At 37.7% G+C, this 24005-nt stretch overlaps 2 protein-coding genes across 4 annotated transcripts; both read right to left on the bottom strand.

Moving 5' to 3' along the window:
• Window positions 1-260: 260 nt before the first annotated feature.
• LOC308078901 (reticulon-4 receptor-like) lies at window positions 261-5990 on the bottom strand (the record flags this gene model as incomplete). Its single annotated transcript, XM_080420242.1, has 3 exons — window positions 261-265; window positions 2072-3373; window positions 5879-5990. The coding sequence occupies 3 exons, from the start codon at window positions 5988-5990 to the stop codon at window positions 261-263; spliced, it is 1419 nt and encodes a 472-aa protein (XP_080276368.1).
• A 5034-nt stretch (window positions 5991-11024) lies between these two features.
• On the bottom strand, window positions 11025-22134 carry LOC308077730 (proline dehydrogenase 1, mitochondrial-like). Of its 3 annotated transcripts, none has more exons than XM_080418615.1 (15): window positions 21708-22134; window positions 20755-20963; window positions 19346-19380; window positions 18981-19061; window positions 18135-18284; window positions 17637-17701; window positions 17384-17500; window positions 17034-17113; window positions 16667-16748; window positions 16286-16378; window positions 15333-15479; window positions 13804-13979; window positions 12943-13041; window positions 12562-12650; window positions 11025-11741 (listed from the first exon to the last, which is right to left on the bottom strand). In XM_080418615.1, exons 1-15 carry the CDS (start codon window positions 22068-22070, stop codon window positions 11551-11553), a joined length of 1977 nt encoding a protein of 658 aa, XP_080274741.1. In that variant the 5' UTR covers window positions 22071-22134; the 3' UTR covers window positions 11025-11550. The 3 variants fall into 3 exon arrangements, with proteins under 3 accessions (XP_080274741.1, XP_080274742.1, XP_080274743.1); XM_080418616.1 differs by having other exon boundaries at window positions 19020-19061; XM_080418617.1 differs by lacking the exon at window positions 18981-19061.
• Window positions 22135-24005: the final 1871 nt, after the last annotated feature.

Genomic DNA, 24005 nt, shown 5'->3' with positions numbered 1-24005 from the left:
AATGCAAAGACGGCATATGTACAAGCTTGCAACGTGGTATGAAGTGACGCGCTGTGAGCTTGTACATCTGCTATTTTTGAATATCCAATGCAAAAAACTAAAATGACACAGATGCTTTGCAGTTTTTTTGGTGTTAACTCTATATTACAAAACCTCTAAAGTATAGTGTTCAGTAATAGGGTCTCCTCAATCTCTCCAGCACTTAAAAAATGCTGTAAAAATAACATACATTTTCAGGTCAGGATACAAATTGTATCCAATCAGGCTAGAGAACACATACAGGAAACATAATAAACAAATGAAATTGGAAATGATGTAACAAAACATTAGACAAAATAGGAACTGGAATACTATCAAAATTAAGCTGATAAATTATCTTTGTGTATCTTTGAGTTATCTCTCCTGACTGGATAAAAACTCTGGGGGAGAATGTCATCAATAATTGTAATTGTTGAATTGTGATACTTTTACTATGCATTCACCAAATAGATTTGAGTATTTATGACCAAGATTAGTAATTGGTAAAAGGAGCACAAATGTACTATTCAGCTATTTTACTTCTGTATTGTAAGGCATCTTGTCCCAGATGAAAGGCACATCTAACACAGACATTTCCCCATTTTCATTCAGCTATTAAGTTACATAACTACATAACTAGGCTGCCTCTACTGAATATTGTGTTTTTCTGGGTGCTACATAATTGAAGCTTCTCTTTGTTTCAAAATACAAAAGGTGCATGAACTAATTTTATAATCAAAGGCTTTGCTTTCTAAGTGAGAATGTCTCATCTTCACACAGGTTCATTTTCATGTTGACAGTACCTTGATTTTGATGTAGCGTCTTCATTTGTTATAATCAGGACATGTTGTGTGTAGGTTGTGTTGTGTAGGAAGGTTTAAAATAACAACCCTGTGATTTCAAAACAACAAGCCCATGGTAGCCTGGTTTGCAGTCCTGAAAATATATTCAAGTCATTCATCCCTATGCTGAAAAACGTTTTTCTTAATTATGTTATGTCATTAGTGCTTGAAACAAACTCAAGCAAGTAAGCGTCTGCAAAGTTTAATCTTTAAAGGATTGATGTGTGTGGCAGGTAGACAGACAGATACAGAGATCTTCATATATGGGCAGAATATGGGCACAGACAGACAAGTATAACGGGTACTCTGACAAAGCCTCCGACACTATGACTCAGACATATCGGTCGGATCGGCATAACGTAGATGTAAGCGCATAGTGACCCGAACCTCGTTTGTATAATTCTCTGAATACTGTTGCATAGTTAAAACAGAATACAGCAAAATTATTTAGGTGCAATTGCTCTCAAGCTACCAAGTTGGTCATAGTTTGTATTTTATCTGTGACATTATAGGCAAATATGCTAATTATTTTGGATGATAAACAAATCAATAAGAAAACAGTATATTTATTTGTAATCTATTCTTTCACAGTAAAATAAAATACATATTTATAATATGTACAGAAATGTACCCAGGCATAATCACAGTGTGACGAGAAAACAAAACCAAGAAATACATCTTTCTCACATTTTCACAATGAGAACATAAATCAATTAATCAATATAAACCCTGAACAAAAATAGCTGAAGAAAAATATATGTCACATCTTTGGAGTGTCATGAAGAAAACCGTTGCACATTCTTTGCTGTAACAGTAGCATTGTGATCATCACAATTTGCAGGGTGAATTGAGAGAAACCCAAACTTGGCAGAGGAGAACAGAGTACAGTACAAATCCATTGAAGCTGACACATTATGGAGCGGCATCTAAATGAAGTCCATCCATATAATTGTGTATGATGTATTTCTTCATAGCCAAGTTTATTTCTTAAATTCTTCTGTTCAAATCACAAAACCTTTCAGTACGTTATGAAGACCTATGCCATGGTCTCCCCTCCCCCACTATCCTCAATTACAAGGATTGTGTGGATGTTTTGGAGTGAGTCATAGGATATGCGAGTTTGGCTATTTGTGTTTATGTTTCCTGGCAGAAATACGGGGATAGACAAATCATGAGCAGAAAAATTAGGCTTAACATGTCAATTGTAGTACCAGAACTTTTGGCACATAGGGGGTCTGGCATGTTGTTCTTCATACATAGTGTCTTTTCAAATAAGTTATCGGAAGAATGTTGTTCATTTGGTTCAAAGTCCAGTTGGTTTGGTCCATTATTCAGACTCTGTTCATTCTGATTTCCATTTTTAATAGCATCAGATTCCTTCATGTTATTCTTAGAGATATTCTCTTGTTCCTTCAATAGATTTTTGGTGATTTGTCTACTGTTGTAAGAGGAAAGGTCTGGTAGACCCTTACTGGAAATGATAGAGGATCTATCGTAGTCTGAGATACAGCATTGGGTAATATTGGACCACTGCGGATTTTCTGTGCTTAATAATTGTCCATGTTTTTTAGAACTGAAAGTTCTTATCCAAGTATGATGGGCACCATCATAGCAACCTTTCAAGTCTGTGCTCTCAAGTTGCTTCAGGTCTTTGCCTGCCAGCCTGGCAGGGACAACGCACTCAAGTTCTGAGCTGGCCCCTTTAAATCCTTTGAACCAGTCCAACAAGGCTCGAGCCCGGCAGTCACATACCCAGTGGTTACCATTGAGGCGCAAGTACCGGAGAGATACCAGTGGCTGCATGGTGTCTCCTGAAAGGATTGTCAAATTGTTTAAGAATAGATACAAGGTGGTCAGCCTCTGCAGGTCATGGAACGCCCTGTGCTGGATGATAGCAATTTTATTTTGATGCAAAAGTAAACGATCCAAGCTCACTAAGCCCTGAAACAAATGGTCTGTCACAGTCTTTATGTTGTTATTGTGAAGAAACAAAGATGTGAGGTTGGACAGATCCAGAAACATAGCATCATGGAGAGTAACCAAGCTGTTTTCCTGGAGAAATAATTGCTTCAGAGTAAACAGACCCCTGAAAACGCCAACAGGCAGTTCTGACAATCTACACCTGTGTAAGTGTAGGGTGTGCAGTTTGGTCAGACCTTGGAAAGCTGTGGGACTAATGACGTGGAGATGATTGCCTCCCAGGTCCAGCTCCTCCAGCCTTTCGAGGCCAAAGAATGCCCCAGCCTCAATGTACTTGATATTGTTGGAGAACAGCCACAGCAACGTGAGGTTCCTGCAGGAGCTGAAGCTGGTGGATTGCACCACAGTCAGGCGGTTGTTCTGCAGGAAGATGCGCTGAGTGTGGGAAGGGATTCCTGAGGGAATGTGGTGAAGGCCCTGCTGTTGGCAGGCCAAACTGGGCCGAGGTTCACTATGGCATATGCAGGGTGCTGGGCAGCCCTCCACCAGAGGCACTGGTTGAAGCCAAAGAACTAGGATGTAGAGCATGCCAACTGCAAAAAAGGAGACAGTCAATGAGGGTCATTTATGTCACTTGTGCAGAGCCACAAAGTGCAAGCAAGACCAGAGTAAAGCATCACATAAGTTAAGCATCACAGCCTACTTATATTCACCCGACACAACATGATTATGTGGTTGTAGCACATATTGAAGCTGGCCCTCACAATGCTTCACAGACTAGTGCATTACCATTTTGTGGTAGACATTATATGACTTTGAAGTTACAGGAGCTTCGTTTTACTTAGGATATCATAAACCATGTCATTAATGTAATAACAAATTAACATACATAATCGCTTGGGGCGATTCGTTCCCCCCAGTTTTATAGGGACCCCGATCTGTCACTGTGTGTATGTGTATGTGTATGTGTGTGTGTGTGTGTGTGTGTGTGTGTGTGTGTGTGTGTGTGTGTGTGTGTGTGTGTGTGTGTGTGTGTGTGTGCGTGCGTGCGTGCGTGTGCACCGACACAGACTCAGACACAGACACAGACACAGACACACACACACACACACACACACACACACACACACACACACACACACACACACACACACACACACACACACACACACACACACACACACACACACACACACACACACAAAAACCATGCTCTCCACCCTCCTGGCAGAGATAATGAAGGACTGAACAAATGAGTGAGCAAATGTCTGTGACTTTGCATTGTAATTGACGTTGTTGCTGCACTTTCGCTTACGAATGTTTCATTGTCTCTTCCCTGGTTTCAATCAGAAAAGGGACCTTAACTGTCAAGCTCTGTGGAAGTGAAAACTCTTGATTAGCTCTGTATCTGCTGACTAAAACCAAAACCATTACAAAAACAGCATTTTCCTGCCCTAAAAGGTTTTCTTCAGGCATGTGTACTAACCCTTGTGGGTAAGAACAAGCAGCTACATTATTTACTACATGTGCCTCTCTCTGGGTGCGCCTGGGTGCTCGCCTCTAAGCCACTCTGGTGGAAATGTTTTCAGGGGTAAAGAGGAGTGATGGTACAAAGCCACTGAACCTTACTAGTACGCTTTTATAACATGCATCAGTGGTGGACAGTAACAAAGCACATTTACTTGAGTACTAAGTAAATTTTTTGAGTATCTGTACTTTACTTGAGTATTTGTGTTTTTGGATCACTCCACTACATTTCAAAGACAAATATTGTAATTTTGACTCCACTACATTTCTAGGCAGTGAAAAAATACATATGAATTAACCACTTAAAGGTAGGGTAAGCGATATGTTTTGCTTTAAACAAAACGATTAAAGCACAATATCCTGATAGTAATCATTGCAATAGAGTGTCTGTTCAGTAGCAGAGGACTCTGTGTCTCTCCAGCTCTTTAATAAACAGAAAATAAAATGTCAGGGTGGCCAATCTTCAGCCAATCAGGAAAAAGTATTTTTTATAGTGTTCCAGTTCCAAGTTTGTCTGCTCATTTCTTTGAGTCATCACTTCCAAATGCACTTGTTTCACTGTGTCCTGTGTGAGTTCTCTCTCCTGATTGGATAACATTGGTAACCTGACCTGAAAATGCATTTTCTGTTTAATCAAGAGCTGGAGGGACAATACCCCTGTTATTAAACAAACACTATATACCAATGTTTCAGAATATAAAGCAATTTAACACTTATTTTAACAAAAGAATATTATTGTGTTCCGCTTGCATCCTCACAACATTGCCCCTCCATTTTAAATAACTGGAACATAGAGCAAAGGGGATTTTGACAATAGTCATGTAGGCCTAAGTTTAATTGATGCCTGGTATTTTTCTAGTACGCTATGAAGCATTTCGGTAAAGAGATCCCTTAAAAGTTGTACAGCAGTAGGCTAGCCTACTGCTGTACAGTGGTACTCAAACGTTTTAATTTCAAGGACCCTCAGTTTGGTATGCATTAGGCCAGGACCCCTAAGTATGCTCTCAGAGTTACAGACTCTCTAAGGGTCCATTTTCAATCAATTATTTATGGTGACCCGCTGGAGCCCCCCTCAAGGACCCCTGGGTGTCCCCAGTCCTCACTTTGAGAACCACTCAGCTAGCTTCATTGCAGTTGCTGCATCTTTATTCTAGTTTTCTTTAGCAGGACCACAATGGAAACAAGTCTCCAGGACTTTTTTGTTATCCTTTTAGCTCAAATGTCTGACTGTACCTTGTGCTGTTTACAATTCTGTCTAGTCAATCAATCAATCAATCAATCAATCAATCAATCAATCAATCAATCAATCAATCAATCAATCAATCAATCAATCAATCAATCAATCAATCAATCAATCAATCAATCAATCAATCAATCAAAGGACCATGTCAATCATAACATTTATGAATAATTGTTATTAATGATGATGCAGACTTCATGTCTAATCTCCCTTGATCTATAGCCTAATAACCTATAGCCATGATTTGATTGAGAAACAAAACTGAATGTCTAAGTCCCCCTTTCATTAGTAGCCATGATGACTATCTATGCCGAATCTTGCCGATACCTACCGTGGGTAACATTTGTCTTCATTTTCACTAATCCAAAAGAAGGCATCTTCTCTGCACCTCGGAGATCCAGGTTCCAAACCACAATGAAAGGAATATCCTGCGGATGGTCCATTAAAACTTTATCCCACGACGTTTATCTTGAAGAGATGGTAACAACCCATCCGGTCCATTTCTACACAGTCATTTGAGAGACGCAGAGGAAAACGCACGTTGAGACGGATCGATCGACTGTTATAATGAACTACTTCTACGGATAACATGCTAATAATATATCGTTAAAAGCCTTCATGGACCAGACAGTCCAGGGTTGAATATCTGCAGCTCTGTCGTCTTTTGCATGCGCTGCTACCTGTGTAGTGGTTGCGCTCTTGCATTAGGCATGGAGACAGTGGTGGGAAAAGTACTCAAATGTTTTACTTAAGTAAAAGTATCAATACTGCAATGTAGAAATACTTAGTAAAAAGACCGGAATTCAAAACCTACTTGAGTAAAAATACAAACGTATTGGTATTAAAATGTACTTAAAGTACCAAAAGTAGAAAGTGGGCCTATATAGAATGTCCCATTTCACAAGTTTTCAAATGAAAATAGCAGATCTACAAGCTCACAATGCATCACATGGTGACACATTGATTGTGAGCTTGTAGATTGGCTATTTTCAAATGGCTGGAATGTATATAGGGCTGAAGTGCTTATGTATGTTTTGTAATAATAATCTAAATCTACAAAGTAACTAGTAGGCCTAACTAAAGTTTTCAAATATTCGTAGTGGAGTAAAAGTACAATATTTGCCTCTGAGATGTAGTGGAGTAGTAGTAAAGTATTGGAGATTGGAAATACTCAAGTAAAGTACAAAATCTACAAATACCTCAACATTTTAAGTAAATGTACTTTGTTACTTTACACCACTGCATGAAGAGAATATCAGGTCCCTTGCTTCACTTATGTAACTCCACCAGTCTGCCTTGTGCGCAAATCACCTGCATCCACATTTGGTGTTAAAGAATATTTAGATGTATATACAAAATATTAATAAAAGATGTATAGTCTTGTTTGTTTTGCCATTTTTGCAGTAGCCTATGCCATGTGTTTGTAACATGCACGGACTATGGACTATATAAGGCTACATAATGTACTGTATGTTGTCCTCTTAATTCCAGTCAATTTTACCGACTGTTTATGTACCGCATGTCAGAGCGCTATCCATGGTGCTGAATTCTATTTGACCGCTTTACCAATACAATAATAACCTACGGCAGTGGTTCTCAAACATTTTCATGTGGACCCCCAATTGACATCGATTTGACCGCGGACCATCTGAAAACCCATGAAAGATTTGTTTTTGTAGTTTTTTAAAGTGTTGAAGTGTTGCTGGGGACCCCCTGGAACCCCTCAAGGGTTCTTGGACCCCACTTTGAGAACCACTGACCTATAAGTAACTGATTCAGGGAGTGTGTGTGTGTGTGTGTGTGTGTGTGTGTGTGTGTGTGTGTGTGTGTGTGTGTGTGTGTGTGTGTGTGTGTGTGTGTGTGTGTGTGCATGTGAGAATGAAAATGTATGAATGTGAAAGGAAAATGTATGCATATGAGAGTGCCAGAATGAATTGTCTTTTTACGCCCAGTCATATAACGTTTTCTTTTACAGGAGTAAACACTTTTTTCCTCTGTGTTCATACAGAGTATGAATATATATATATATATATATATATATATATATATATATATATATATATATATACTATTGACAGTAATGTATTAAGCAATTCAGCAGGGATGACTATGTCTTGACTGCCATCTTGTGGCTGTATTTGATTCAACTTTGATTCATGCACGCCAGTTGGACAGGTGTTGTGTTCATGTTTGACAGGGATAGCAAATGTGTAATATTTCCTCTAAATCAATAACACAATAGGTTGATAAAATGTCTATAAATTTAGATACCTTTCACTGATTGTTACAATTCCTACCACAGTATGCTTGCCAAATAGCCTAATCTAGCCAACAGGCAATCTGCAAGTATAACCCAGAAATCTGAACAACTTTTTTTGTGGATCACAGCAATAGATACAAAATGTGGCTAGGTGTTTCTAAAAGGACGGGGAATACTCTACACTACAACAGTACCACCTTGTTACTGCAATGAACCAAAATCGGTGTGCTAATATTACAGTGTATTGCTGTAAAATGTCAAACAATAACATAAATAACAAGAAAAGGGTAATACAAATAAATTGCAATGAAATATGTTATAGGAATTTAATACAGTTATTTAATGCAGTGAACTCTGCATTGCATCTTACTGTTACTGCAACAACAATATTTACAATGTAGAAAACTGTTCAAATGAAGCATGAAATGTACCACAATGTGCTTCTTAACCACTTACTTCACTGACTGAAGTCCCCCAGGGCTCTCTACTTGGTCAGGTCTGCTCCTTTTTTCACCAAATCGGTCATGCGTGTCACGTTGTGATGTATTGTGAGCTTGTAGATCTGCTAGTTTTGCAGAATTTTCACCCCAGAATAGGGATGAATTAATGTGGTTAAAACTAAAAACTATTTATTCACAGGATTCCTGAAACAAACTGGCGCTCTGTAAAGGGAACAACAGAATCATCCTTACACAGAATATCTATGCTGTTATACTTCCTCAGTTCCCCATGGAAAAGTGTCTGAATACAAAGTTTCAACTGAAACAAACATGCAGTACAGCCATCTGTGACGAAGTGTAAATTGTATTCTTTCTCATGCTGCAATCTGTTCTGTTCTTATTTGTGTTTTTCTTGTCTTGCTGTGTTGTGTCTGTGTAAAGGGACAGAAAGCCTCTTATGGCAAACTGATCCAATGGAAAAGAGAAAATGCAGAGGCACAATTTACCACAGAAATAATTTGGTTGCTCAACTTTCTCTCCTTTTGTTTTATTTGTTAGAAATATCATTTTCTAACTAATACTGTAGAACAGTGGTTCTCAAACCTTTTCATGTCAAGGACCCCCAAAATGATATGTATTTGGCCGCGGACCCCCATCTAAAAATATTTTGTTCCAGGGACCCCCAAAAGCTAAGATTAGCCAAAGTATAAAAGGTCATAATTATTGTGATGCTATATTAACACATTTTGCTGGGTACCCCCTGGAACCCCCTCAAGTACCCCTGGGGGTCCCCGGACCCCACTTTGAGAACCAATGCTGTAGAAGAGAGGTGAAAGTAATTTATCCTATTACAGATTGCTGATGCAAACATGTTGTTGGGCTAGTCTTAATATAAACAGAATAGTGTATCACTAGCCATATGCAATATTACTTTATATCCCATATATTTGAGTGGAGGTCTTTTTTTTAAATCAGTGTTGCATTATTACAGCCTTTTTTTTATTTATCTAAAGGGTCATTATGTTTCATCCATTCCTTTTTGTACATTTGCTCTTTTATTACATTTTAACAGCTGACCCCTTGCTTCATACTTGCACTTAACCACTTTAAACCTGACATCCCTATTTTGGGCATGTCATTATAGGTGAAAACTTTCAAACAGTTTTTGATATTACCATAAATAGCTATTCATCACATGATGAAGTATATAGGGCTAAAGTGGTTTATAAGACAGCATCCAAGCTTTCAACGCCTATTGTTATATAATACAAAAGCATTTGAAATTTGAGCCTCTACATTCAAAGGAAACGGACTGGAAGGATCAGACAGCTGTGAGAATTGAACTAATGGCCCATCATCACTTTGGACTCCAGGTGCAGCTTGTGTAACAGTGCATGGAGTGACTTGTTGGGTACATTGCCTCTTGGCAAAACACAGTCGTTTAAACAATGCTGACGTGCTTAGGATCATTTTGTAATGTGAGTGTGGAAAATGTTTGTGTGTACAGCCTGTACCATCTGCTGCCAAGACACAGCTTGACTGTCATTGTTGCAATGGGGTTATGTGAAATGTCTGACAAACACAAGATTGTGAGACACTCTCATGTGGTGGCCAACTTCACCAAGAACATTATTTTCTTGTCAGTTCACTATAACCGTAAGCCCTATGTTATACTTTATTTATTTTTTTGACAAAAATCCATTTAAAGAAAGCTTATAATGACGCCACAAAAGTGGGACGCCAGGTTGAACATGGTTAACACCTACTGAAATAATGCAGTTAAGTAAAAAAAAAAAAGTATTACCCTGTCTACTATTACATGGATGACCCCAGAATGCATTTCTGTTTAGGTGGCAATGTCCTCAGCATAGTATGCTGATTTAGACAATCCTGCTTAATTTGCATAATACAGTGTGAGGTTGGATAAAGTATCACTCACACAGCACCATAAGTTGTTGTCTACATGACTGACACAAGAATAGTAATATTTCAAGGTCAAGGATAGTTGCGACAACAAGGTTGTCAATCATATGTAAAAGCAGTATGTATGTATATATTGATATTAATAGACTTCTCTCAAAAGGCTGATTCTTCTAGCATCAATTAAAGATTCACTGTGCGTTAACTGTTTCGGAGAATTAGTTACATACAGTCAAGGGCGCCGATACCGTGGGTGCCTCGGGGCTAAAGCACCCACTGTGGGTGAGGAGCACCCACTGGGTGCTGGTCAAAAAAAAAAAGAAAAAAAAAAGAAAGATTATTTAAAAAAAAATCAAAATCAGATCGCCTGGTTCAGATCGCCACTGAATAAACCGAATTAACCGAAATAAAGTTACAAAACCCCCCCCAAAAAAGTAAAAAAAATTGCGCGTGCGCGAACGGGGCACACAGCGCGCGTGCATGTGTGCCAGGTTGGGCACCCGCTAGAGCTTATAAATATCGGCGCCCCTGCATACAGTAAGTTTGCTTTTTAAGCTGCCCATTGCATAACAATCTCTTCCAACTGTGAGTGAGGCCATGGTCGTGCGAGCCACGCAAAAACACACATGCCATAACTTGGGGCTACACAGGGGGAGGCTTAAGATGTAAGCTGAGCCGTTGTTTTCTTTTTTTTTACATACTGTACTTGGCCTAGGGTGAAATTCCACCTACCCAACTCCACAGGAAGATTATAGTCTGGAAAGGGTTTGAGTCAAAGAGGCCTTACAGTATGTGCAACATGACAGTGATAAAACCTTGCTGTCCTCTGTAACTCACAATAAGATGGCAGATTTCATTTACGTCAAAAAAGGTTTATATTTGTCATACAATATGTACAGTACATGCCTTGACGACAAAGGTTAAGAAGAACCTTAGACTTGGAGCACATAATTAACAATACAACTTCTTCTACACAATAACACAAATGTAAAATATGTTACAGTAGCTTTTAAATAAGCTGACAAAATTGAGGCACAAACGCAATAATCATTGAACATCCTAAATATGTACAGTACAATATTCTGTTAGGAGTGTAACAAAATTGTTCCAAGTTAGAGCTAATTTCAAATTTAAAAACTTAAAAGGCACTTTCAGTTTGCATTGGTTAGCTACATTACAGCAACTCCATTCTACACATAAACATGTGATAAATGCATGTTTTTCTAGAAATGTCCCACTTTTGATGCACAAGGTTATTCATTATCTGTTTTTCAATCATTTCTAAGAGACCCAAAAGACAAACCTTAAACTAAAAGCACTGTACACTGTATATGTGGTGGAATGTTTTACATGAAGTAGACAGAGTATGGGCATGGTAGCAAATCAGTAGACAGGGTTATAGACAACCTGACCAGAGAGTAGCCTGCGCCTCAGCTCCTTCCACAACAGGCTGCGCTCTCTCTGGGAGCCTTTCATGAAGCCACGGTTTTCTTGAGCACGGCGAGAAAGGTAAGGAATAACCTCGTTGACTGGGCCATATGGAACATACTTATACACAGGAAAACCTGCCTGACCTGTTCGCGCAACAGATGTAGGTCATGGAGAAAAGGAGACAAACATGGAGGAAAACATGGTTAGCAATACAATAAATAAATGAATTCCTGCACGCACCGATTGCCTCTGCATTGAATTAATTAAAAACAGACCAAAACGTCAATCTATTTTTAATAAATTCAATGTAGAGGAATTAATTTGATCTTTTATATCTGATTCCCTGCGCCACAGAAGAGAAAAAGCAAGTTGTAATGAAACTCAATTCGATGAATTGAGTACAAAGGATCCCAAAGGAAATGAGCTATGAGCTTTCTTGGGTTTAAAATCCTCTAACAAACCTTGTATTGAACTGTACTTTCCTGTGCTTTTTTTTTGCAAACTGCTAATAAAGTATTCAATCAATCAATCAAGTGTGTAAGTGTGTTGATTTCAAATATTTAACCAATAAATATTTGAAAACATGACACAGTATACAGTATCTGTAATCTTTTCTGATGAGCTAACCGCTTATTGCACAAATAATTAATTAATATCTCATATCACAGGGTGATAAGTACTAAAATATTACAGCATACATTGAGTAAAAGACTGCTAAAGACAGTCTGAGACCTTGCGGTTACTATGACAATGCTGACTATACATTAGATTGGTAAGAGCATATCTGGGAATAATAAAGACAGCATGACCTTTGTAAGCTAGCTGACGTCTGCAGGGTCTATATTTCGTTGGATCCCCTATGGCCAAAATGTCACACGACCAAGTGATGTACAGTACAGTAAACATCTGATTGCATAACACAGTATTTAACGTCATCATTTGAGCAGTGAGCAACATACGTACCTAGCGGGAAACTGATCTGGTCACACATGCCAAGCAGCTGTCCAAAGTAAACCTTATTCTCAGTGGGTAACAGCTTCATCTCATTCATCCTGATGGAACAGAAGAAAAGGCATAATTCAAACAAAATATACACAGGAAGATCATCCGTGTTATTTTAACTAACATCTGTTCATTTTAACACATTGAATGTGTACACTCCCAGAGTGACGCATGGATAAATTAACACTGAGGATTTTAGTAGTGCTCTTATAAAAGAAGCTGCACTGGATTTTTACATTATTACTGGTCATGAGAAAAGTAGAAAACCAATTTCTTATATCGTAACATCTCCTAGGACAGTTGAACAGGAACGTAAAGAAAAATGTCTGAGGACAGGCTTACTTCTCCAAGGTAAACTTCACTGTGTCTTCATTGTGGGACGCAACCATGATATTGGCCTTTCTGTTGATGTCGATCTCTTCCAGCAAATACTCCAAACACCTTAACGATACAATTGTTTTTTAGTTTTTTTTCTTGGATACTGAACCACACATAGCATTAAAGGACAACTTTTTTTTCCATTTACTTCTTTCTATAGTTTGAGCAATTTTCGCAATTTCTTTACAGTGGGCATTCTGTCCGGTGGCTAAATATGTATTTTTTACACAATGAAAAAGGTACGGTGGTCTTTGATGGCCAGATGTGAGTTATTGGGGGCTAGAAAAGCTACTGTAAATAATAATAAAGAAATCGCCGGGTTATTGTGTAAAAAATATGTATTTAGCCACCGGACAGAATGCCCCCGCCCACTGTAAAAAAGATCGCGAAAATTGCTAAAACTATAGAAAGCAGTAAATTTAAATATTTTAACACTCATCTTTTGTTTACTTTATTTACAATCTAAAACATAAACCTTGGTTGTAAAAAAACAAAGTTGTCCTTTAACCACATTAGCCCTGGCATCCCTATTTTGGACACATTTTCAAAAATGCTCAAAATTGCTAAATCTTCAACAACACAAAAATCACACGTATAAAAAATTCAAAAACTGTTAAAATAGCAGCTTTGTGATTATGAGATTGTAGATCGGCTATTTTCACCAATTCGCTTCATCATACGATGATATATTTAAGGTTTAAGTCGTTCAAGATTCAAGTGAGTACACAAGAGCAAAATGGTTTGGAGCTTTGGTTTTGGTTCCTCAACATTGTAGCAGCAATAACAACAATAATAACAACAAAGAGAAAATAAATAATTGCTTACTTGTGGTACATTCTGTTCGTAGCCTCGTAGTCTGGGTTAATTGGGTCTTCATAGCCAATCTGTATGGCACGGTCCCTCTCTTGGTACATGTAGGCTCCACGGACCAGTTTGGCACCAAAGTACCAGTTCTCCCGTCTTGACAGCTCAACATCCACACTTACATTGTCATATGCATCCTAAAGAGATCATGTATAATACAAAATTACACAATAACCACACAAGTGTTGTTACTAATATGAATACGTTGTAACATGACATAATAAACCATTAAAACCAGGAAAGCACCTGTGTCATTTTTGCGTTGGCAAATAGCAGATATACAAGCTTGCAGCACGTCACTTCGCGTCACACTGCGAGCTTGTACATCTGCAATGTACTCCCTGTATGATCATGCAATTGCTTCAGTGCACACAATAAATATATACAGCATGTTGTTTGTCTGTGAGGGCTAATGTAGCATTCTATGACAAAATTGAACTATAATGGACCCTTGTGGAAAGGGGAACATGATTCGGAGGGATGAGCCCCACAGTATATACTTTGTTGTACAACGAATAGCGGAAATAGCGAAAACATCTAAAAGTTCAGATTTTCATCTATAATCACATGTTCAAAATAAGGACGCCAGGCAGTGGCGTTTGGTGGAGTCTAACGTTGACCGGGCCAGAACCGGGCCAGAACCGGTTTGACGGCTAAACTGTTTTTTAATGGCCACTCATTAACAATTCGGCCGAATGCAAATGAGCCCCACTTGAAAACAAAGGCAACTTTCTGTGGTCGGCTACAACAGAATAGGGTGAGGGGCTGCTAATGTTGATTTTTAGTTTTTTTCCCCTGGATCTTGCCCCTACACAGGGACAAGCTGGGTTTACAGACCGGGCCATGGCCTCGTTGGCCCCAATGACGATACGCGCCTGACGCCAGGATGAAAGTTGTTGATGCTAATGCTTACATGAATATTTGTGAACATGAACTGGATTATCTTCTAGCTAGTGGACCATTATTATCTGTTATGTTATCAAGAAGTATTTCCTGAAGTTGTTTCTCTGACGATGTACAGGCAGTTGAATGTGAACTCATAAAATAATGAATCTTTTTTTCCTTCACTACAGTGCATTTCCATTCATATTTCTCCGGACAACTCTGCATTGGAAAAGGCATCCATTCTGACCTAATCCATCTGACTACCATCACAGCTCCCATTAACTACTTTCAACATCACATCCCTATTTTGGGCAAGTCATAAAAAACAAAATGATAAATTATACATTTTTAAAAAATAAGCAAAATAGCAGATCTACAAGCTCACAATGCGTCACATCAAGAGTCAAAAATGTTTTGTTATATCGTGATGCATTGTGAGCTTGTAGATGGGCTATTTTCACTATTTGTCATACAACAAAATGTATAGGGCTTAAGTGGTTAATGTCACGTCACCTCCTAATACTTAAAATGTTATGAAGTAAATAATCAACAATTCCATTCTGTAGAATGCAGGTGATTACATGGCAAATGTGTTTTTTTCTCACCTTGAGGTAACACTGGTATGTGTTGAAAATGACAGGCTTCTCTCTGTTGAATCTCCTTTGCATTTCCAGGGTCAGTCTGCTGATAGCAGGCTGGAAATATGTCTGCTCAGCATCCACCATCAGCCTTACTCCGTTTTCCAAAGCATGCTGGAACATACAAACACATGGTGTATTTAACGTCATGTTGTTATCAGCAAATCTATTTAATTCTTGTTTGCTTTGCTTCTTTTTCTGAAACCCACCAGAGTTGTTAAGTGGTTGCAAGACTTTGTTATCTATTGATGCACTCAGGTACATTTTTAATGTACGGCATTTTAGGGTAAGCCAATACATTGAAAATCCTTCCCAGGGAGAGACAAATCATAATAATAATAGATTTCTGCAAAGGCTTTGTTGTGCATGATAGGGCAAGAGTACTCAATCATTATTATAGCAAAGAAGATTGAGTTTTGAAATGTCCTTACACACCGGGAGTGTGAGTGTGTGTGTGTGTGTGTGTGTGTGTGTGTGTGTGTGTGTGTGTGTGTGTGTGTGTGTGTGTGTGTGCGTGTGTGTGTGTGTGTGTGTGTGTGTGTGTGTGTGTGTGTGCGTGTGCGTGCGTGCATGTGTGAGAGACTAATTCACACCAAAATTTATTAAGTATTGTTTGTAGGGCCCGACCGATAAGACATTTTTGGTAGTCAATATCCATTTTGCAATTAAATAATATGCATATATTCTGAAAAATAAATCTGTACAGTCACACAATGTAGTGTGTACTGTGTACACCTTTATGCTTATAAAGAGGTTCACTACATCTTCCAATTGTTTAATCATTAACACTAAATGATGGACCTCAAAAAGGATTAGTGTATACAAAATAAAACAACATTTTAAAAACATCCCATGAATAATGCAATGGTGCTGTTTTTAACGATATCAAGCAGTAAAATTCATCTAATATATGGATTTACCTTGGCAAGAACATCGACTCTTTGCAGCATTCTCTTCATCTGCCTTTCCTCGTGAGCTGTAAACGTTTTCAGCAGCGGCTCCAGCTGGCCAGTCTACGCCCCAAACACAGAAAACAATCAATCAATCAATCAATCAATCAATCAATCAATCAATCAATCAATCAATCAATCAATCAATCAATCAATCAATCAATCATTAAATTAGATTAGATTACACTTTATTGATATCCAGGGTGAATTCAAGAATTGTAACAATTGCATCTTTGAACATGTAACTGTATAAAAAAATGTAAATAAAATAAAGAAACCTGCTGTCCATTCAATACCCTGAATGACTGTCTGGTTGTGTGAATGCACATATTTCGTGTTTGGATGTCTCACCTCTAGGTTCGGGACCACCAGCAAACTGGACATTTCTGTTGTGTCATTAATTAAGCTGTTCCAGTCAAGTAGATCAATTGTCCTAGGGTGTAAAGAGAGCAGATAATCATAGCAAATGGTGTGATGGTTGCAGGTTCAATTTTATCTGGGATAATAAAAATTTTTATTACAGTCTACAGTGTACACAATGACAGAAACGTAAATACACTAGACTCTTAAAAACTTTTCAAACCTAATGACACAACAATAATCTGCACAAACATAATGCATTTGGTATAATGTATTAAAAGTGTATGGAATAAAATAAAAATTGCAACATTTAAAGATCCAAAATCACTTATATGGTAGAATTAACTAAATATCTTACCCTGAAGATCCCAGTTTTTCTCCAGTAAACCAATTATCAATGACATCCTTTTCTCCAACACCAAATTCAGCCAAACTTCCCTGGATGGAAATATTACAGTGATATTACTTTTTAATACTAGACCAGTATTAGGTGGCAAAGTTCAAAAGGAAATAAGTCAATAGCCAGTAATAATGCTGTTTTTATTTTTTTTCCCTTCACTTCAAATTGTTTTTAGCTTAAAGTTTTATCAAGGGTATAGGTCTGTCAAAGTTATGCATGTCTGTGTAAAACTGTAAGGAATGTGTTTGCATCAGTCATATATGACTGATGACATAATGAACATTGTCTTTGCTTAAGGCAAAACGTACCTTCAGTTGCTCCAGTTCAAGTTTTTGTTCCAAAGCAGTCATTCCAGATTTTCCCTGTTTTGCTGCAAGAAGGTTGAAGAACTGTCTCCATTTCACCAATACTTCTGAGAACTCAAGCTGTTCAGGAGCAACAAATCAGTAGATAAGTTAAAGTGCTGTCTTTGTGGCTGTAAAGCTCTCTGTGTTGAAACTTTCAAATACAAGTCACTGATTTATTTGAAGAACTTCAAGAATGAGAATAATGTAAACATACAAGGAACTGTGGTCGGCCAAGAGCAGTCATCTTAATAGCAGAAAATCCATCTACAGAGCTTCCGCCTGAAACGTAAAAACATAAAGTATATTAAGTGTTGTCCAGAACCGCTGATCCAACCAATAAAAGGGACACAGGTAGACAGACAAATACAGAGATCTCCATATGTATATATTATACTGTATATATACAGTATATAAAAAACGGAATGAACATTGCATCAGACTCAGTGAGCTTAAACCCTAAAACATATAGTTGACCGGGGTCCCCCAAGGCTCAATACTAGTAGGTACGCTCTTTTTCCCTCAACAACAAATCTCTTTGCCAAAAATAGCTGATCTACAAGCTCACAATGGGTTGCGTTGTACTGTGTGAGTGTGTACTGTAGATAAGCCATTTTTGGCAAATGTTTGCCCCAGAATAGGGACGGATATGGTTAAGAGTCATATGGTGTATGATGAATGAAAATGAGTAAATGTACAGTGTACATGGACAAACCTGAAGCTTTAATGCAGTTTATGAAGGTCTCCATTTGGGTGTCACACTTGTTCTCATCTGCATAGAAGTAGGTGCGAGCACTGGTCACACCGTCACGTCTGTCCCCAAACTGACGATGAGCCTTGTACTTCTTCTCACGATGTCCTACATCTGGAGTCAAAAGATAACAATATTAGCTGCTCATCTGAGCAGCAATTTTCTCAAGCACCCACGCCACTAATAGGAAAGATCTGAAGAACCCATAGAAAAGGAATGAAAAATAGATTAGATTGTTAAAATGTCACTACAGGTGGTCTGAGGAACTACTACTACTTTTAATAAATGCTTTCTAAGGGGAACCTTTCTTCAATATACTACTACCACCACCACTACTACTAGTATTAATACTACTACTATAATTACTACTAACTACTATTTCAACTAATACTACTTCTACTAAGAATAACAATGTATCAAAGAAGAATCAAAATAACGAAAATATTATCTGATTTAACTGATATTTAATACATATCTATAAGGAACAAGGAAGGACACCAGGTTAGATCACAAGAGACATACAACCCAACATGCTAACAAACTTAGAAGCCAGAGTTCGGTCTGTCCCGTAACCACATGTAGATCTGGTTTCACCAGCCCATTTAGAGCCAGAAATAACCAGCCAAGTCAACTCGTAAGCACATGACTGTGAATATCAATGTGGAGAGTTGGAAATGTGCCAGGTTGCTATTTAGGCCTTGCTGAAGTAACCCAACCATGTTAGTACCCCGGCATTGCTGTTCTCCCATGCACATGTTAGTTATTCACCAAAATTGATTTTGCTCCCACTTCCAAATAATTACAAATCACCATCGTATCCAATCAACATTGTATCCAAGTATGATTTACTGTCGTCAATCTCCTTTTCTAGGAAGCATTCAGTGGCAGTGACTGCAACAAATTAAACAAATGATTTCTTTTTATAAGAGCAGGAAATTAATTGAATGAATCAGACTTCTTTCAAAAGAAGGCAAGCAATAATAATACATTAGTTTATTAGGCTTTTCAGGACCACAATGTAAATAAGCCATCAGGGCTTTTTGTGTTACCCTTTCAGCGCAACTGTATAATCGTACCACTATACTATTTGCAAACTGTTAATAAAGTATTTAATCAATCAATCAATCAATCAATCAATAAATCAATCAGTCAAGTTTCTCCTGAGGAACACATACCTGGACCCTCTTTCTCTGCTTGGGACACACATGAACTGAAAGAGAGGGAATGCTTCATATGAGATATATTTTATATTATATATATATATTTTTATATTATTGCCACTGTAAAAAAAAAAAAAGGTTTTATCAGTCAACAAGATGTTTAATCCAACTGCATTAGAAGAACAAATAATAGGAAATTGGATGTCAAAGCTAGAGTCCAAAACATGGAGAGTCTGAATGTGACATTGTGTCTATGCAAACATCCTGTAACTTCTAACTTGCTGAAGTGACGCAAATTCTATTCAGTAAATATTTTCCTAAATATATTGTTGAATGACAAACTCTGCTGACTCTACAGTCTCTACTGACTGTAGAGAAAAGGACAGGTGCATTCATAGCTGGTTGGTATACTACATTACAGTACAGTACAGTGTTCTTTTCTCCATATAGCGTGCACGTGCACAGACGTGTTCACACTCACACATCACACTAATGCACCAAGGGACCGCAATGGAAATAAGACTTCTGGCTTTATTGTGTTTATACTTTTGATTTATGTGTCTATATGTATTATTGCATTTACATTTTATACCTGGTTTTAAAAAATTGCAATCAAACCATTGATCTCAGTCAGGAATCAGATGAATCAGCTTGAATGTGTGCATAAGATGTGATAAGATCTTGACAAATGTAATGCTGTGTTTATTCAGTGTGTGTCACTTTGCTCAAAAGAACTACCATGCACCGGCACATGTGACTCTAGTCCCTGTGGAATAACCAGCCCCTATTTCTTATCAAATCAGAAGAGGGAGGTCTATCCAAGCTGACCAATGGAGAGCAGTCACTGCTTTGGTCCTGCATTTAGGAATGTAAAATCAAGCTTGTGTTTACAATTACGTCAGCGCAAATGAAAGAGAATGATATCATAAAATCAGCAACGACCAATAATCTTAAAGGCCAATTTGTTCTCTCTAATGTTTGTTCTAATGTTTGTTCTGAAGGGCTTGCCCTGTACAGGGAAAGTACCTTACATCTATGATCTAGCTCATTGTTATAACAGGTTTATAGGCTTGCAAACAGTATGTTATAGAGTAAATGACACAATGTTTTGGTTTAAACTTTGCATAATATTGAAATGTATTAGGTTTGAACTATTTGGAAATAAATTGTAAGCATGTCTAATGTTTTTTTTAAGGTAATTAGGCCTACTTGAAAGTCAGTCTACGTAGTTGTTAATGCTTAATACAATGTATTATTAAAGTATTCTATATGGAAATATTTAAAAGCCTAGTTCAGTTATTGCACACTATAATCATACAATAAAATGTGACCCTTTATATAGAGTATTCACCAATTCTAAACTGTCAGATGATCACATTCAGCAGACTCTACTCAAATCTGGGCTGATGGAAAAAAAAACTCACTCCATCTCCTTGTCCGCTGCTTCCTCGTGTGTGAGGTCCTCTTCTACGCTGTAGTCCAACACCGCCCCTACTCCAAAGGCCTGGTTCTTGTGGATCAGGGGTTTGATGGAGTTATGGTCTTCCCCTGCCACGAATTGTCCATAGAAAGTCATCTTCATCATCTTCTCAAACAGCCACTTTCCAAAGACTTTCCTACTGAGGTCTATTAACTGGAAATAAAATAACATAAGTAAATACATCATTCATCCGTTTTTGTCAGTTTTTTTTATTTGTTATGTTATGTTATGCTATATGTTATGGTATATTATATTATATAGCCGTCCTCATATTTTCATATTATAGCTATGGATTATTAGAATTAAGTGCATTCATATTCAAAGAATATGTAACCTTGATGAAGGATGAAACTGAAAGCCAAGACATTCTGAAAGTTACATCAGCGAGCAAATAGTAGCCAGTGGTGGAAAGTAACTAAGTACATGTAGGCTACTTTAGTACAGTACTAAGTACAATTTTGAGTATTTCTGGACTGTTTCCAATTGTCAATACTTTTACTTTTACTCCACTCATTTTATTCGAAAACTTTAGTTACTAGTTACTTTGTAGATTTAGATTATTAATAATAATCAAAATGTACTTAAAGTACCAAAAGTAGAAAGTAGGCCTACTCAAAATGTATATAAGGCTGAAGTGGTTAATGTATGTTTTGTAATAATATTATTACAAAACATACATTAACCACTTCAGCCTTATACATTTTGAGTAGGCCTACTTTCTACTTTTGGTACTTTAAGTACATTTTGATACCAATACCTTTGTACTTTTACTCAAGTACATTTTGAACTCCGGACTTTTTACTTGTAACAGAGTAATTCTACATTGCAATATTGATACTTTTACTTAAGTAAAACAATTGAGTACTTTTTCCCACCACTGGCAAATAGTAGCCTTACCTCCTTGTTCTTGTCTACAAGGATATCGATGGTGCAAAGCTTGAACACCAGCAGACTTCTCAACAGCTCCATGTTATTCTTGCTCTTGTACGCCTCTTCAGTGTTCTCGAAGTCGATCTCGATCTTCTTCATAGCCGCCTCGACGCCTTGAACATGTTGGCTTGGTCTGATCAGTTCAACCTGGACACTTTTCACCATCGCGCACTGATCATCCACTACATGCTCTTTCTCTACAACTTCTTGGCTCTTGGTGGACGCGGCTGTGGCCGTTGAACGAAACCTTGCTGGCGATGAAACCCCAATTCTCCTGATATTGCCCGAGGTCGCCCTAAAAAGGGCCGGTGCTAATTTAGTGTAAGACATTAGCTTGTATATTTGTTATAGGTTTTTCCAATTAATATATCTTGCGTTGAGTCGCAGACAGCATGGAGGAAACGGAGGATGTAAAATGACACCTCATGTGGCCTATTTATAAGGTTGGTGGGGGTAACGACCCACCCACAAGTCATGACAGCACAAAACTCTGACGCAGCTAAAAATACATAACAAAACATCAATGACAATGAATGAATAATAGCAGTAGCCTATTAGAAGACATATTCATATTTGAAATTTAAACATGCTACCAACGAATATTTCTTGTTGCAATCTTAAAATCAGTAGATGCATAACATAGCTTTGCATCCAAGTTTATATCCTGTCTTAACATGTCATTGACAAAGAGGATAGGCTATAATTGGATGCTGTTATGCTATGCGAGTTTAGACATGTGGCATTATGCTGCTCATTATACTGATCTGTTATGCACAGTTAGTTCCCTTATCTCACTTGCAAAGTTTATTATAGCACATTTCAACAACAAGGCAATTAATTGTGTTTTACATAAAATATTAAGCAAATATATCACATAAAAGGACATTTGAATTCAGTAAAAAGGAAGAAGTGTGTGGAGATGGCCTTGAGTCTTCTCTCCCAATAATATCATGCTCTAAAAAAGGAGAACTTATTCTTCAGTTGTGCACAGCATGTGATTTTATTATTCTCATATGCACATAGTGTAAGCAATCAGGAAACAAGCAGTTCTATCATTATGTAGTTATAACATATCTTTATTTGTTATCTTGTAAATCAGTATTATTGTTCTACAGGGGGTTCAGGGGGTTTCAACTGATTGTGAACCAGGGACCAAGGTACTGACCACCATCTTAAGAATCAACCTGGGGACCACTGTTGTGTTGGTAGGGCTAAGGTTTGTTAAAGGTGGGTTGGGGTGGCCCTTGATTATTGCTTGAAATATTGTAGTGGTCCAGAGCTCAATCTATTCCTCTTACTTTATCCAACCTTCCATATTAAACTCATGTTAACTGATACTACTGATTTGTAACATTTATGTGTGAGCAAACACATGCCATTAAATGGCCACATTTCCTAATAATGATGACACTTTCCCTTCTTGAGATTCGAACTCCCTTTTCTGTGGAATTTCTTGACCTCAGACTTCCCAGTAACTGACTTCATTGACTCACCATCTTGGGTCACCAGGTCATTTAGTGCACTGCTTCACAAAGTAGTGGTCCATGGACCACTAATGGTCCATGGCATAATTACAGGTGGTCCATGTCTGTCTTTTCTTGGCTATAGTTTTCTGGCTCCAACCTTGCTCTGTACATAATATTGTTGTATAATACTATTCTTCAGGTATGCCAGTGGCAATACCACTCTCAGATACATCGTTACAAAGGGTAAATTACATTTAGCTTTTACTGTCTGAAAACTCATCCAGAACTTCACAAGGGACTGTGTTTCATACTCTTGAAAGAGTCTGAGGACATTGAGCTGATCCTCTTCTGTAGTAAGTACTTTTGGAATTGAAACACCTCCTCCAATGACCACTGATGATGTTTTTAATTCCACTGTCCTCATATCACACAAATACCAAAATACAAAAGTTTCTTCAAAATAAAACAAAATAAAATGATGAACGAAAACTAAATCTTCACTTTACACATACTGTCTGAATGGATGACCAGGGACCACATGAAATACCTTCACGAACCACCAGTGGTCCACGGACCACCAGTCGAAAACCATGTTCTACATGGTCATACTGTAATCATTCATTATTTAAGACGGTGCCTCTTTAGGCTGTAGAACAATACAGTATGTAAGCTACTACATGTGAATTTGCTTACATGTTATGTTTAGCTATTTAAAAAAATAATCTTTTATTATGGAGAATTTTAATAAATCAAGCAATACATACATGCTTGTTCTGCTGTAATTTACAGTTATTTGTTA

This window comes from Gymnoscopelus braueri, assembly GCF_963280865.1.
Source record: "Gymnoscopelus braueri genome assembly, chromosome: 22".
NCBI classification, from domain to species: Eukaryota; Metazoa; Chordata; class Actinopteri; order Myctophiformes; family Myctophidae; genus Gymnoscopelus; species Gymnoscopelus braueri.
This window is presented reverse-complemented; position numbering and strand designations above follow the sequence as displayed.